General features: G+C 46.7%; 2 protein-coding genes across 4 annotated transcripts in view; one reads left to right on the top strand and one right to left on the bottom strand.

Moving 5' to 3' along the window:
- The window catches only part of LOC117667384 (hexosaminidase D-like), a 256224-nt gene that overhangs the window by 188565 nt on the left and 50581 nt on the right, over positions 1 to 17078 (bottom strand). The gene's annotated exons all lie outside the window — the stretch shown is intronic.
- GRID2IP (Grid2 interacting protein) overlaps positions 1 to 17078 on the top strand; it is an 86694-nt gene that overhangs the window by 30629 nt on the left and 38987 nt on the right. For all 3 annotated transcript variants that reach the window (XM_034420568.3, XM_034420569.3, XM_034420570.3), the window contains 5 exons: positions 5351 to 5420; positions 5615 to 5709; positions 6975 to 7158; positions 11827 to 11999; positions 16817 to 16924. In XM_034420568.3, coding sequence (XP_034276459.2) covers positions 5351 to 5420; positions 5615 to 5709; positions 6975 to 7158; positions 11827 to 11999; positions 16817 to 16924 — 630 coding nt within the window. The remainder of the gene's footprint in view (positions 1 to 5350; positions 5421 to 5614; positions 5710 to 6974; positions 7159 to 11826; positions 12000 to 16816; positions 16925 to 17078) is intronic.

Genomic DNA, 17078 nt, shown 5'->3' on the forward strand with positions numbered 1-17078 from the left:
AGGCCCTCTCTGTGGGAGCGCACGGGTCGCTGGGAGGTCGTCGGTAGCAGCAGGCGGTCTCGCAGATAGCTAGGCCCTATGCCATGGAGCGCTTTAAAGGTGATAACCAACACCTTGAAGCGCACCCGGAAGACAACTGGGAGCCAGTGCAGCTCGCGCAGGAGCGGTGTTACATGGGAGCGCCATGCTGCTCCCGTCACTACCCGCGCTGCTGCGTTCTGGACCAGCTGGAGCCTCCGGGTGCTCCTCAAGGGGAGCCCCATGTAGAGAGCGTTGCAGTAGTCAAGGCGAGAGGTGACGAGGGCATGAGTGACTGTGCACAGGGAATCCCGATCAAGAAAGGGCCGCAACTGGCGAATCAGGCGAACCTGACAAAAGGTCCCCCTGGTTACAGCCGTCAGATGTTCCTCCAAGGACAGCTGCATATCCAGGAGGACTCCCAGATTGCGAGCCCTCTCTGTGGGGGCCAATGACTCGCCCCCAATAGTCAGTGATGGAGTCAACTGACTATATCGGGATGCCGGGAGCCACAGCCACTCAGTCTTGGAAGGGTTGAGCCTGAGCCTGTTCCTCCCCATCCAGACCCGTACAGCCTCCAGGCACTGGGACATCACTTCAAGGGCATCGTTGGGGTGGCCTGGGGTGGAGATGTACAGCTGGGTGTCATCAGCGTACTGGTGGTATCTCACCCCAAAGCCACGGATGATCTCACCCAGCGGCTTCACATAAATGTTGAACAGAAGGGGCGAGAGGACCGATCCCTGCGGCACTCCACAAATGAGAGGCCTCGAGGTCGACCTCTGCCCCCCTGCCAACACAAACTGCGACCGGTCGGAGAGAAAGGAGGAGAACCACCGCAACACGGTGCCTCCCACCCCCAACTCTTCCAGCCGGTGCAGCATGATACCATGGTCGATGGTATCAAAAGCCGCTGAGAGGTCTAACAGGACCAGAACAGAGGAACAACCCCTGTCCCGAGCCCTCCAGAGATCATCAACCAACGCGACCAATGCCGTTTCTGTGCTGTGCCCAGACCTGAAACCCGACTGGAACGGATCTAGATAAGATGTTTCCTCCAGGAATTGCGGAAACTGTCGTGCGACCACACTCTCAACAACCTTCGCCATAAAGCGAAGGTTGGAGACAGGACGATAGTTGGCCAATATTGCCGGATCCAGGGACGGCTTCTTGAGGAGAGGCCTCACCACCGCCTCTTTCAAGGCGGTGGGGAAGTAACCCTCACTCAACGAAGCGTTGATAACACCCTGGAGCCAGCCTCGTGTAACCTCCCGGGAAGCCAGTACCAACCAGGAGGGACACGGGTCCAGTAAACATGTGGCCGCACTAAGTCTCCCCAAAATCCTGTCCACATCATCAGGAGTCACAGCATCAAACTCCTCCCAGATAACATTCTCAAGACTATTCCTCGTCACCCTGCCCTGATCTACCCAGTCAGAGTCCAAATCCCCCCGGATCTGGGCGATTTTGTCATACAGGTATTGTCCGAAATCCTCCGCCCTGCCTTCTAAGGGATCCTCCCGCACTCCTGGATGGAGCAGGGCGCGGGTCACCCTAAACAGGGCAGCCGGACGATTCCCTGATGACGCAATAGAGGCGGAAAAGTAGTTAGACTTTGCCGTCTCTATCGCCACTAGGTAGGCCTTAATATGCGACCTTACCAGTGTTCGATCAGATTCAGCGAGACTGGCCCTCCAACCGCTCTCCAGGCGTCTTTTCCGGCGCTTCATTTCCCTCAGCTCCTCAGTAAACCAAGGAGCCGCACGGGATCGGCATCGGGTCAGAGGCCGCAAAGGCACAACTCGGTCCAAGGCCCCACCAGCCGCCCGATCCCAGGCGGCTACCAGGTCCTCGGCCGAGTCATGTGCTAGATCCTCAGGAAATGGCCCAAGCTCCGTCTGGAACCTATCAGGATCCATCAGGCGCCTGGGGCGGATCCATCTAATTGGATCCACCTCCCTGCGGCGAGGGGTCGCGGTTCGAAGATCTAGGCGAAGGAGTGAGTGGTCAGACCATGACAAGGGTTCCATGTCTATATCCCCTATAACAAGACCACTCAACCACTGGCCAGAGACAAAAATCAGATCCAGAGTGTGACCTCCCCTGTGAGTAGGGCCATGAACTAACTGGGTCAGGTCCATGGCCGTCATGGAAGCCATGAACTCCCGAGCCACCTCAGACGTTTCACCGACGGATGGCAAGTTGAAATCACCCATGACTAAAAGCCTGGGTGTATCTACTGCCACCGTGGCTATCACGTCGAGTAGCTCAGGTAGGGCTGTTGCCACGCGGCAGGGAGCCAGGTACGTAAGCAACAAGCCCATCTGAACCCCACGGCCCCACCTCACAAGGAGGGACTCACATCCGGCTATCTGAGGCACAGTGGTCTCCCTCGGACCCAGACCAGTGTCTTCTTCAAAAGTATGCAACTATGTTTTAAGGGTGCACTTGTCCTTTGAATGAAATCCAGGGGTCACTCCAGCAAGTGAAAGAACAGAGTAATTTACATGGTGATGGCCACTATTTTGACTTTTCTGGCCTCTCTTCTGGGTACTCCTAATCTACCAGCCTCTGCAAAGGAAATGCAGCCAGGGCAAGGGAATGGGTGCAACCAGAACAAAAATAAAATATGATTTAATTCAATTTCAATGGTATCCAAGTGAAATCTTGTTCATTTTAATTAAGTAATTCGATCATGATCTCCTACGAATTTCATCCTTTTCCTGCTCTATCTACAAATAAAACTACACTACCTACCACGACCACTTTTGTAGCTACAGGTGGCTTCACATTGTGTATATTTGCACTAGGTGGGAACACAGAGTAAAAATTCCTCTCTGGCGACACCGTTTCATCCTTCTGGACTCAGGCCGCCACATGCCTGTGAATGAGGTCAGGGGCCATGAAATTTATGAGCAAAATTGGTGGACTCATCCAGATCTCCCAACATCCTAGGTGTGAGAGTGTATCGCCACTTTGGGGCTGTTTCCCAATCTGAACCAGGGCATGAATATCGGAGAAATCTTCTTCTCTGCGACTGTAAATGTTCTGTTCTCACTACATGTTACCTTGTGTGTAGTTCGGCATGCAGCTAAACCCTCCTATCCTTTAATAAACCAGATTGTGTACGTAGATCTTGATGTCTTATTAAAAACAGGATGAGGTGACACATCAATGCTATTGTAGAAAGTTAGCACCCACCCCTCTCCTAGAAGAATGAAATATTTTGAGAAATATTTTTAAAAAGGCAGAATATTATATTTCCCTGGATGAGAAATGGAGAAACATGCTCTTGGAAAGCAGCCCCCATCTTCCTTAATAACCCACAGCAGTTGTCAGCACTTAAGAGATAAAGAGATAGCTAGCTCTATTCATAAGCAAATTCCCTGCGGCAAGGTCTGAACAAAAGTAAGGTTAGCCCTCAGCCACAATAGGAATTGCCCAACAAGCCCCTTCATTTCATCAGCCCAAACTTCAACCAAGCTTAGCTCATACAAATTCCTAGGATTTTTACATGGCCTCATGGGAGTGTGATAACAGCCAATAGAATACATGTTCTTGTACAGGAACATTAAGCTCAAGTGTAAAGCCCAAGAGAAGATATAAAAGCCACCCTCTCTCAACTCCATGTGATCAGCTGCCCAGAATCACATGTGCTTGGTGGTTCTGTTCATCATTAAACCATCTTTCCAATCAGCCTCCATGTTTTCAGTGTCTTTCTCCTAGCTTGGAACTGGACCTGGATATTTCTTCCAACACTATGTATGGGATACAGATTTTGTCTTCAGAAGAACATATGTCACAGACGAAGCTGGATTCTTCTAGATGTTTCTGTTACCCCAGAATGTTACAAAATGGAGTCTGGCTTCACAGGATGCGCTTTTTTCTTTTCTTTTTCTTTTTTACAGAATATGGAATAATAGGAAGTAGAGATATCCTGTAGGGTCCAACACCATCAAGTCAATTTCCAAACAATGAAAGATTTATGTTTGGTCACCAGATGGAGCTCAGTACAAAATCTGGTTTGATAGCTAGTGAGGGTGCCCTTCCAGGATCTTGTGATTCTACGCAAGAAAAAAAAAATATGGTGCTGGAATTGCCTAAAATCTTGGGAGTGAAGGGATCAGCCAAAAGGAGAGATGTGCCTTCGTGACCCTGGCAGATTCTGCAAATAGAGCAGCATTGGAGTCAGTGGTGGGATTTAAATAATTTAACAACTGGCTCTCTGCCCTAATGACTGGCTGGGTGGGAGTGGCCATGGTGGGTGTGGCCAGGGGGTGTGACAGGCAGCATTAGGTCTTCTGCACCCCCATGGGAGCAAAAAGAAGCCATGGGGGGGGGATGCGCTGCCCTCTTGAGCCCCATTTTGGGCCTAGTAGGTGTTGTGGTCCGCCAGCAGCCTGCGGAGCTGGCAGCGGAGTCGGACAGCGATGAGGCTGAGGAAGAACATGGGCCAGTCCTGGAGGCTGGGGAAGGCCCAGATTAGGGCTCTGCGTCAGAGACAGAGATGGGGCCAGGGCCATCGGGGAGTGATGCACGGACTCCAGAGTCTCCAGAGGCTGACAATAGAGAGGCAGAGGAACAGGAGGAGCCTGTTCCTAGTGCACGTATGAGAAGAGCTGCCAGAAGGCAGGAGCAGCTAAAGCAGAGAGGACAACTCAGGAGTAGGGCCAAAAGATTATTGGCCCCTCCCATAAGGCTTAAAAGACCAGCAACGGCTTTTGGCCTCTTTGCCGGAAAACAACCGTTGAGAGATTTGCTTCGTATTTGGCTGTAGTTATTTCTTCTGTTCCTGAACTGTTGCCAAGAAAAGCCTTTGGCAGTTTGCATAATTATCCCAAGGTCAGAGATAAACTGAAGACTGGTTCAGCCAAATTTATTTAACTTGTTTTATTTCTATTTTAAATTTTGTATTTATATGTTTTATTTCATGGCTGTTCACCACCCTGAGTCCTTCGGGAGTAGGGCGGTATACAAATTTAATAAAATAAATAAATAAAATAAACTGGTGTTTTGAGGACTTTGCTTTCATTTAATTTGGACTATGCTGAGGATGAGTTAATTCTCAGCTGTTTTAATAAAATCTGTTCGTTTTTTGGAACTGTTTTGCATTTAATATCAACTATGTGGACCTGGGTCACAATAGTAGGCCTCCCTGAAGTTTCCCTGAAGCGAACATGGGCCGTGGGGATTCCTGGAAAGGTTGGGGAGGAGACAGCCAGCAATTTAACTACCGGTTTGTTTGAACCGGCCTGAACCGGCTGAATCCCACTACTGGTTCGAGTCCTCCAAGAGTGGTGGGTTTGTTTGATTGATTGTTTTGTCTTTGCAGGGAGTCCAGCTGAGAAAGCATCCCTGAAAGCTGGCGACAGAATCTTGTTCCTGAATGGCCTGGATATGAGGTGAATTAGCAGCTTCTTTGCTTTCCCCCACAATTATCTCTGGGGTTTGATGTCCTTCTGTCCCTGAGCTGGCTTGGACACATCTTTTCAACTCTCGCCAACGACTCCCCTGTCTACGTAGAGCCCACCGATGTTCTTACAGGCCCTCTTGGTGCTTCTTCTGTCCCTGATTGATCCTGTGTTCTGTTCCGCAGGAACTGTTCCCATGAGAAGGTGGTGTCCATGCTACAAGGCAGTGGGGCAATGCCCACCCTTGTGGTTGAAGAAGGCATTGTTAGCTTTTCCAGTGGTAAGCAAAGGCTTGGTCATAATCTTGGAAGGCTAGTCTGCTGTCTTCATCTTTATAAGAGTCGTTGTGGCGCAGTGGTTAGAATGCAGTACTGCAGGCTACTTCTGCTGACTACCGGCTGCCTGCAATTTGGCAATTCGAATCTCACCAGGCTCAAGGTTGACTCAGCCTTCCATCCTTGGTGGGTAAAATGAGGACCTAGATGGTGGGGGGCAATGTGCTGACTCTGTAAACCACTTAGAGAGGGCTGTAAAGTGTAAAGTGGTATATAAGTCTAAGTGCTATTGCTATTGCTATTTCCCCTGGCCCTGTTTCCACAAATGGTTCTTTTCCCCTTCCTTAAGCTTTAAAGTTAATAGGTCTGGAATCTAGTTCCTGGGAGAGTCCAAAACCCGTGTTCAGGATATTCGGGACTTTTGAAAACTCCAGGAACTTTCATCTTTAGCCAGTGGATGAGGCCACACAGCAAGAGATTCCTGCTGAATTTCTGTTCCCGCTTCAAAGTTACAAAATGGGGATGTCTTTACAGGTTCTGTTTTCAAACATGCCAATTACTGTTATTGGCATATAAATGGAACAGCCTACATGTCCTTAGCCCCAATTTTCTTTATATGGGCTCAAGAAAGATGGTTTGATCCCATGGGAAAAATAAAAGGGCTTTTTTACTAATCAGGGGTGTAAAACTGGTAGCCCACGGGCCGGATGCATCATACGCGGGCCATGCCCACCCCAACTCCGCAAAGGGGGAAAACGTCACAAAATGTCACGTGACAGCAATGAGACATGGCGAGTTTGACACCTGTGTACTAGATGAACAAGGAAGGGAGATCATAATAGTGTTAGAACAATCACAAAATTGGACCAAAAATGAAGCTTAAGAAAAGCTGAGAAACATTCTAAGGACGCAGCATAATGGAATATTACCAGCATAATCTGAGGGATATATTGGAGCATCAACGAATGTAAATCAGGTGACCACGGGGATGCTGCAACAGTCATAACTCTGAAAAATGGTCATAAATCACTTTTTTCAGTGCCATTGCAACTTTGAATGGTCACTAAGCAGACTGTCGTAAGTCGAGGACTACCTGAAGTAGTAAGGTTCCCTTTGCAATTTCTTAAGAAACATTCCATATATTTCATACAGAATCAAAGACGCATGTTTATTCTGATTTAAAAATCAGATCCTACCAATAGGCTCCACAGATTTAAGTGCAAACTTGGTTTGTCTTCTGTTTTAAGAGAGATTTGCTTCCTGTGCCTAGATGGCGAGTCCTCCGAAACACCCAGCTCCTCCTCAGCCCTCACCTCTTTGCAGTGGGTCGCTGAGATCCTGCCCTCCAGCATCAAGATCCAGGGAAGGACCTTCCACCAGCAGCTGGAACATCTGCTCACACCAGCAGAACGCTACACAGTCTGCAAAGCACTGGAGAGCTTCTTCCAGCACAGGTAAAGTGGTGGGGACTCCATCCGTCTATCCCAGTGAAAGGTTCACCAGGTTCTGCTCCCTTGTGCTCCTTCTTGCTTGGGCTCTACGTTTGGACTGAGCCCCACACAGCTTTGGGGAGGAATTGTGGGGCTTGAGGAGCTCAGGGCAGGAGCCCAGAGCTGGAGATTGGTCTCCAGTCACAGAAGAATGTCTGAATCAGCTTCAGCAAAGCTTTCCTCTGGCATGGAGATAAAGTGAAAAGCTTGCCTAACCCTTTAGTTTCAAAGATTGAGTCCACAGCCAGGGTGAAGCATCATGTGGGAATGGCCTTGGGAGACAGGAAGAAGAGCCGCGGTTGAGAACTGCCATGCAAAACAGTGGCGGAGTTCGGAGAGCTGCCTTTACACATCTTGCCAGGCCTTTGAGGCAGTCCAGACAAGGACTAGCCCTATTTTTATTGGAATAGAATAGAATGCAATGCAATGCAATGCAATGCAATAGTGGCATGGAATGGAATGGAATAGTGAAATGGAGTGGAGTGGAGTGGAGTGGAATAGAATAGTGGAGTGGAGAGTGGAGAGTGGAGTGGAGTGGAGTGGAGTGGAGTGGAGTGGAGTGGAATGGAATAGAATAGAATAGAATAGAATAGAATAGAATAGAATAGAATAGAATAGAGCTGGAAGGGGCCTTGGAGGTCTTTTAGTCCAGCTCCCTGCTCATCTCTCTTCCTTTTCCCTCTGGAAAACTAAGGAGGATCCCTTCTGAAATGCTTCCTACACCCTACACTGGTATAGGTTCTCCTGCTTGGGCAGGAGGCTGGTCTAGAAGACCTCCAAGGTCCCTTCCAGGCCTATTCTTTCTTGTATACCTCTTTTCCATCTGTGGGCTGAGCTACGTTTTGCATGATGGTTATTTAGCCTGCAGCTCTTCCTCCCTCTCCCAAGATTATTTCCACATGTATTACACAGACATAATTTTATCAGCTTCCATCTATACGCCTACAGAGACTTCTCCATATTACCCCTGTGTTGTAAGGCATTACCATATTTTTCGGAGTATAAGACGCACCTACCTTTTTTGGTGAGGAAAACAAGAAAAAGAAATCTGCCTCCCAGCAATTTTGCCTCGTTGCAGCAAACAGCAAATAGCAAATAGCAAATAGCCTGCTTTACTTTCATTTTTGTTTTCAGCATAACTTGATTAGCACAAGAAAAAAAAATCTGCTCCAGCAATTTACCTCCTTGCAGCAAGCAGCAGAGGCCCACGCAAAACAGCTGAGAGCAAAACAGCTGAGAGTTGGGAGGCCGATCCAATGAACTTGTGCTAATGAGGTTGTGCTGAAGTTGAAAGGAGCTGTTTCTTCTTGCTGCTTGCTGCTTGCTGCAAGGAGGTAACTGCTGAGAGGCAGAGGCCAAAGTGTGGGGGCCAGTGGGTGCACCTAAATTTTCACCCCCTTTTAGGGGGAAAAACGGTGTGTCTTATACTTCAAAAAATATGGTATGCTGACTGCCAATTCACTTCCGGGCAAAATATGGAAACTTTTTTAAACTTTTACCTTTAAAACCCCGTGCAGTTTAGACTCAGGAGAGAGAGGACATCTCTTTCGTTATGAACATCTGTTCTTCCAGAGATTGAACATAGAACATAGAATAACAGAGTTGGACGGGACCTTGGAGGACATCTAGTCTAATTTCTGCACTACTAGGCAAGTCTGTACCATTATCTGAGAAAGTTTGCCTTCTTTGTTGTCACAAAGAGATCACTGACTTTTTTGTTATCGTTTGAAAAGGCCTACAAAAATCAACTTTTTAAAAGGTTCTGAAGTTTGGATTTCAACTATTGATTTTAACTGTACATCTTAATAATTATGGCATTGTCATATTACCATTTGCTATTTAACCAGCTATGTTGTGTTTTTAATGACTCACGTTTGCCTTGTAAAATAAATTTGCTTTACTATAAATCACTGCCAAGTTTTGTAGTATAACTAAACTTAACTAAACAATAAAGAAGTAAGCAAACAATAAAACACTTGCGTGAAACCCCTGATCCAGCCATCTGCCAACTTTTGCCACCAGCCCTTCTCCATCCCGTTTGAAAAGCATGATTGGTGGATATTGAGTGGCAGATAACATTTGGTGGGAGGGGAGGAAAACTAAAGATGGGGAGCCCCCAATCCTTATTGCAGGGTGTCTCCGATACCCAAAATTATTCCAGCTGTTTTGTTTATTTATGTATTTTTTATTCATTTATTACATTTTTATGCTCTTTCGTTCAGTTTTGCCAGCATTTCATTTTGAACACATCTTAGTTTTCAGGGATCTATCATTAGTTCAGAGAGGGTTTTTTTCCCCCAAAACTGTCATTGTATTGATTGGCCATTTGGCCCCCTGGTGTGAAGAGAATGGAACTCAACACAGATAGCATCTCCACTCTGAGATACGTGCTGGGCATGAGGGTAAGAGATAAGACGGTTAATCAAAAGGCAGGAACATCTGTTTTGACAAATGCCAGATACTTTACAGACCCTAATAACAGCATATTTTCCTTGCAGGAAGTTAGTTGCAGGAATACAAATATAAGGGTCTAATGTGGCATATTTGTGTTATAACTACAAAGACACAATATATATATGTATATATGTACGTGTTACAGGAAACAAATATTTACAGCATGTAAGTCTACCAGGGCATCATCTAGTTTAGTATTCCAGTATATTATATTCTGGTATTATTCAGTATACCCTGATAGAGTAGAGTAGAGTAGAGTAGAGTAGAGTAGAGTAGAGTAGAGTAGAGTAGAGTAGAGTAGAGTAGAGTACAGTACAATACAATACAATACAATACAATACAATACAATACAATACAATACAATACAATACAATACAATACAATACAATATAATAGAATTCTTTATTGGCCAAGTGTGATTGGACACACAAGGAATTTGTCTTTGATGCATATGCTCTCAGTGTACATGAAAGAAAAGATATATTCATCAAGAATCATAACAGGGGGCACTGTTCTACAGTGGTTCTCCTCCTTTCTCTCTGACCGGTCGCAGTCTGTGTTGACAGGGGGGCAGAGGTCGACCCCGAGGCCCCTTATATGTGGGGTGCCACAAGGATCGGTCCTCTCGCCTCTTCTATTCAACATTTATGTGAAGCCGCTAGGTGAGATCATCCGTGGTTTTGGGGTGAAGTACCATCAGTACGCTGATGACACCCAGCTGTACATCTCCACCCCAGACCACCCCAATGATGCCCTCGAGGTGATGTCCCGATGCCTGGAGGCCGTACGGATCTGGATGGGGAGGAACAAACTCAGACTCAACCCATCCAAGACCGAGTGGCTGTGGTTTCCGTCGTCCCGATATAGTCAGTTGGCGCTATCTCTGACTATTGAGGGCGAGTCGTTGGCCCCCACAGATGGGGTTCGCAACTTGGGCATCCTCCTGGACTCGCGGCTGTCTTTAGAAGAGCATATGACGGCCGTGGCCAGGAGGACTTTTTATCAGGTACGCCTGATTCGCCAGTTGCGTCCCTTTCTGGATCGGGACTCGTTACGCACGGTCACTCACGCCCTTGTCACCTCACACCTGGATTATTGTAATGCTCTCTACATGGGGCTCCCCTTGAGAAGCACCCGGAGGCTCCAACTGGTCCAGAATGCGGCCGCACGGGTGGTGATGGGAGCAATGTGGCGCTCTCATGTAACCCCCCTCCTGCGCGAGCTGCACTGGCTCCCGGTGGTTTTCCGGGTGCGCTTCAAGGTTTTGGTTACTATCTTTAGAGCGCTCCATGGCTCAGGACCAGGGTACTTACGAAACCGCCTCCTGCCACCAATAGCCTCTCACCGACCAGTTCGCTCCCATAGAGAGGGACTCCTCAGGGTGCCGTTGGCCAAACAATGTCGACTGATGGCCCCCAGGGGGAGAGCCTTCTCTGTGGGGGCACCTACCATCTGGAACGGGCTTCCTCCGGAGTTACGAAACATCCAAGACTTACGCATTTTCCGACGTGCCCTGAAAACATTTCTATTCCAACAAGCTGGTCTGGCCTAACTCTCCCTTTTTAATTGGCTTTTAAACTGGCTTTTAAATCGGGTTTTAGACCTCTTTAGATAAATTTGGATGTTTTAATCTTTGAGCCTAAATTACTTAATCTGTTTTTTAATAGTTTTTAACTTCTATATGTATTTGTATTTATTATGGCTGTTCACCGCCCTGAGTCCTTCGGGAGTAGGGCGGTATACAAATATGAAAAATAAATAAATAAATAAATAAATAAGGTACAACACTTAATGATAGTCATAGGGTACAAATAAGCAATCAGGATCTTATTACCATTTCCCTTCAGTATCTCTCCCCCCAAATTCTTTAAATTGTCCATGATTATTGTAACTGACAAGAAGACAGATTCCTGTGGAACAGTAGAAAAATGTGAAGCTCAATTCCTAACATGAAGTACAATTCAAGAGTGGGTCGAGTGGCTGGAGAAGGGATGTCTCCCCTCCATTCAGCGTGTCCAGGCCGAACAGTGGATATCTGGGGGCTTCTTATTTGTATTCATGTCCTCAGGCCTCTTCCGGCTCTTCTCTAATGGTCATGTGATCTTCTCTTGGATTTGGATTTTCTTCCCAGCCCCCTCTGCCCTAAATAAGTCTTTGCTCCCTTCCTTGTCCTCTCAGGAACATTGACACCTTGATTGTGGATGTCTACCCTGTCCTGGACACCCCCTCCAAGCAGGTGATCTGGCAGTTCATCTACCAGTTGCTAACCTATGAGGAGCAGGCCCACTGCCAGCAGAAGATTGCCAGGTTCCTTGGCTACAAGTCCTTGGCAATTGAGTCATCTGATGCTGGTGAGTTGCACCCACGGGTGCCACTTCTGGACTGTCCAGCAGCTCATAGTATCCTCATAGTGCGTGAAATATGGATTGCAATGTGTGTTTGTGTGTGAAGATTTGTCCTATCCACCATTAAACCATCTTTCCAAACAGCTTCCATGTTTCCAGTGTCTTTCTCCCCACTTGGAACTGAACCAAGATGGTTTAATGGTGGATATATATTTATATATATATAAATGTATTCTGATTGGTTGTCAGACTCCCATGGGGCCATGCAGGGGCAACTTTGTAGGTTGTCTTGAGTCCCAGGCTTCATTGAATCCCGCTGGGTGATGTAATCTTCCCAGGTGCCATGTGATGAGATGGGTAGAGGGCTAATCCTATTATGTCCTGAGGGTGAAGGTTTTTGTGTTGTAGATAAGCTGGCCCAGCCTTTTGTCCTGTAGATAGGATGGCACCAGTCTTTCTGGGGCTATTAACAAAGGTGGAGAACGCTTTCCAAGAGCATGTTTCTCCTTTTCTCATCCGGGGAGGTATAATATTCTGCCTTTTTAATATTTCCTAGTATTTTTCATTCTTCTAGGAGAGGGGTGGGTGCTAACCTCCTACAGTGAAAAAACATGTGTGTGTCTGTCCGTATTCTATGAACTAACAACAAAATATTACACACAGTTAAAAAAGGTAGGTGTGCACAGATGGTTTTTGGAAAGGAAGGTAAGGGAAACTCTCCAAGGAACGGCTCAGGAACCGTTAGCAGTTTGCTAAAAAGAGCTGCTACAAAGGTTCTGGACGGTAGAAGTGGGGCAGGAAGAATGACCTGGAGGTATTTCCAGAAAACCAGGTGCCTTAATTTCCAAAAGTAAGAGACAGAAATATTTCCTAATAGAAATAGGAACATTCTTTATTGGGCAAGTGTGATTGGACACACAAGGAATTTGTCTCCGGTGCAGAAGCTCTCTGTGTACATACAAACAAGAAAATGATCAGTCATAGAACATAAATCATAAGATAGAATAGAATGAGTGGAGGTCTTCTAGTCCAGCCCCCTGCTACATAACAAATTAACAGAGTTGGAAGGGACCTTATAGGTCATCTAGTCCAACCCGCCACCCAAGCAGGAGACCCTACACCATTTCTGACAAATGGCAGTCCAATCTTTTCTTGAAAGTCTCAAGTGATGAAGCTCCCACAGCTTCCGAAGGCAACTTCTGTTCCATTGTTTGATTATGCTCAAGCAGGAGAACCTATACCATTTCAGATAAGTGAAAACCATCTCATAATAACATTTTACACCTGAGGCTAACACCAAAGCTCCATACTTCCAGCATCATAGCAGATGGGAATTGTAGTTCTAACTTATGTGGAGAGTAGGAGGTTGAGGAAGTACCAGTAGAAGACAATCTCTCCAACTCAGGGTTGAATTATGGAGCCCTTGGTGCTCTCTGAGTTGTTTGCTTGTAGACGTTTTGTTACCTGGTTAGATAACATCTTCAGTGAGAGCCTCACTCTCTTCTAGCACTGAAGATGTTACTTAGCAGGGTAACGATATGTCTGCAAGCCAGCATCTAAGCTCAGAAAGCACCAAGGCTCCCCAGCTGAGGAAGTCTGGACTGGTGGGCCTTTTGAAGTTGATCTCATGAGGAGAGGAGGCATAATATTAGCCCACCTACCCCCTGCCTCCTGCTGCAGCCAAAGAGAGCGTGTCCCAGTTTGGGTGCTCAGAGGCTCATGAAGAGCTGCCCCACTAATGGTACAGAAAAGATTCTGACCAGGACTTGAAAGACATTGTTGGGCTAGAAATAGAAATAGAAATAGAATAATGGAACGGTACGGAACAGAATAGAATTTAGTCACTTATCTGAAATAGTATAGGTTCTCCTGCTTCAGCTTCAGTCCAGTCAGGGGGCTGGACTAGAAGACCTCTAAGGTCCCTTCCAGCTTATTCTAACCCTAACCCTAACCCTAACCCTAACCCTAACCCTAACCCTAACCCTAACCCTAACCCTAACCCTAACCCTAACCCGTATTGTATTGTATTGTATTGTATTGTATTGTATTGTATTGTATTGTATTGTATTGTATTGTATTGTATTGTATTGTATTGTATTGTATTGTATTGTATTGTATTGTACTCTGCTCTGCTCTGCTCTGCTCTGCTCTGCTCTGCTCTGCTCTGCTCTATCCTTATTGGCCAAGTGTGATTGGACACCCACAAGGAATTTGTCTCCAGTGCAGAAGCTCTCAGTGTACATACAAGCAATGTGATAAATCATGATCATAATCATAATACAGTCATAAATTATAGGATACAACACTGAGTGACAGTCATAGGAGATTAAATAAAAGCAATCAACCTAAATCACAAGAGACAAACAAAGCGATAGCGATAAGATGCTAAAGGAATAGGTAATAGGAAAGATGAGAAGGATAACAGTAACAATACAGCCCTATTACATGTATGTAGTATGTAGGATATATGTATGTATGTAGGCCAGAGGTGGGTTTCAGCAGGTTCTGACCAGTTCTGGAGAACTGGTAGCGGAAATTTTGAGTAGTTCAGAGAACTGGTAAATACCACCTCTGGCTGACCCCGCCCCCATCTATTCTCTGCCTCCCAAATCCCAGCTGATCGGGAGGGAATGGGGATTTTGCAGTATCCTTCCTGTGGAGTGGGGTGGGAATGGAGATTTTACAGTATCCTTCCTGTGGAGTGGGGTGGGAATGGAGATTTTACAGTATCCTTCCCCTGCCATGCCCACCAAGCCACGCCCACCAAGCCATGTCACGTCCACCAAGCCACACCCACAGAACCAATAGTAAAAAAATTTTGAAACCCACCACTGATGTAGGTTGAGGGGGTGTTTTAGGCTTAGAAGAGGCAATGAGGAGCTCCAGAGAAAAGGTTTTAGGGAGCAGCCTGGGAATAAAAGGGGAGAAAGAGGAGCAGAAGGAAAACTCTTGGAGAGAGGAGCAAAGTCACCTCCTCAACAAATGTTCTTCTGCTCAAGGGGTTTAATGCCATTGTTGACCTTTGATGTTGCCCAGTGTTGAGCTGCTCTTTCCTCCCGCTAGGAAAAAAATCATAACAAATTCTTTGCTGGGGGACCCAGCCTGGCTCGTGGGCCTTTTATTTGCCCAATGAGACCCAGATACGGGAAGAACCAAAAGCTGTTGCCAAAAGCCGGCCGCCTATTCTCCTCGAAACATGTTTGGTCGAGTTTCCCAGGTGCAGGTTATAAATCCCAAGAAGCCTTCAGAAGCTGGGCAGACCCTGGGAAAGAGCCGGAGGAGGGAATGGAGGGACCAGGCGCCTTTGCCCACTCAGGAGTTTCAGATCCTCCTCACAGGCCGAGGGCCCCATCCTGGGAGTCAGTGGGAGATGCGCCAGGGCCCCGTCGGCTGCTTCTGCTCTCCTGGGTCTCTGCAGGATCCGTGCAGGCCCTGAAGAGAGCGGCTGCCAAGGCAACCAGGCGGCCTGGCAGGAGGCTATTAGCGCATCACCCGGGCTCTGCCGTGAACAACTCGCACCTACTTCTTCACGCAGGGTATTTCCTTGAGTTGCCGTGGCAACCTCAGGGCCAGCTGCATGTTTTCAGGGATTGTGGGCATTCATCTCATCAGAGTAAAATTAGAATGAAAGGTTTTAATCTTCAGCTTGGGAGTTGTTATTTACAGGCGAACGCCTGTGTTGCTTCCAAGGAGATTATTATTAAGCCAGAGAGCAGCCCAGATGCCCGGGAGGAGGGGAGGGTATGTGGGGAGTGGGTGAGAAGAGGTACGTGTGCATGTATGCATGTACAGTATGTATGTAAGAGGCATGGAGGAAGGAGAGGAGCAGCCAACTTGCTATGGTCAACTCACCACAGCCGACTCGCCACGAGACAAGAGTTACATTAATATCAAAGCAATAGTGGCATCAAACCATAAAAGAAAGGATTTCAAAGGAGGGACAAAAAAAGTTTTTTTTGTTTTTTATTTTTATTTCTCATAAACACATTTACGTGTACAGTCATTTATCCATCATTTTTCATTCTTATCTTTTAACTTTTATTTTTAATTTTTACTTTTTCGGGGCTGCTCTTTTACCCTTTACCTTTGCTCCAACCTTTCTTCTTCTCCTCCCCTTCTCTTCCTTCCTCTTTCTCCTCCTACTTCCTTTGTTCTTTCTCTCCTTCTCTTTCCTATTTCCCTTTCTCTTCCCCCACTCCTCTCTTCTTCTCCCCTTCTAACCTTCTCCTCTACTCCTCTTTCCCCTCCCTTTTCTTCCTCTCCTTTTCCCTTTCTTCTTTCTCCTCTCCTCTCCTCTCTTCTCCCTTCCTCTCTCTCTACTCCTTCCCCTCTCTCTTGTTGTTTCCCTTTTCAGTTCAATCTAAAGTGGTATTCGAGCAGCCCCAGTTTTTTAATTATCTTTATTTCATCATTTGCGTACATTTTTATAATATCTCACTTTTTTCCCCTTTTACACCCCCCCCCCCGCTTTCTCCTTTTACTTGGCATCATCTGGGTATCTATTTTTCTAATTGTTTTCTCCCATCTATTCTCTGTCTATTTTATCTCTATACCCTTATTCGTATTTCCTTTCTAACCAATTATAAAAAATTTTCCTATGTCTTGAAATACATCGACTCCTCTTTATTTGCCGTCGGAAGTTGTGGGAGCTTCATCACTGGAGGCTTTCAAGAAGAGATTGGAGTGACATTTGTCAGGCATGGTGTAGGGTCTCCTGCTTGGGTGGGGTGTTGGACTAGATGACCTCCAAGGTCCCTTCCAAGTCTGTTAATCTGTAATTTTGATGGGTGTCTAAAGCAAAGATCCTGGCTTATTCTTCCCAGCTGTTGCCGAACCCGAAGTAGAAGAGCAGCCACGGAGTTCCCTACGGACTGGCCCAGGGAGTCGGAAGAGTCTGCGTAGCCATAGCCCCAAGGACATTGAAGCCCGGGGTAGGTTGTGGGGCTGGGGCAGTGGTGGTCCTTGGCTTATTTCCCCTCCTTTGTACAGCAACTCCCTCTCACCTCTGTTTGCTTTGCCCCCCCAGAGGTAGGGAAGGGGGACCATATGCCCTCTCTGTAGATAGAGGTTTTGGGGGAAATGTTG

Source organism: Pantherophis guttatus, chromosome 14, assembly GCF_059756535.1.
Source record: "Pantherophis guttatus breed Tessera chromosome 14, ASM5975653v1, whole genome shotgun sequence".
Classification (NCBI taxonomy): Eukaryota; Metazoa; Chordata; class Lepidosauria; order Squamata; family Colubridae; genus Pantherophis; species Pantherophis guttatus.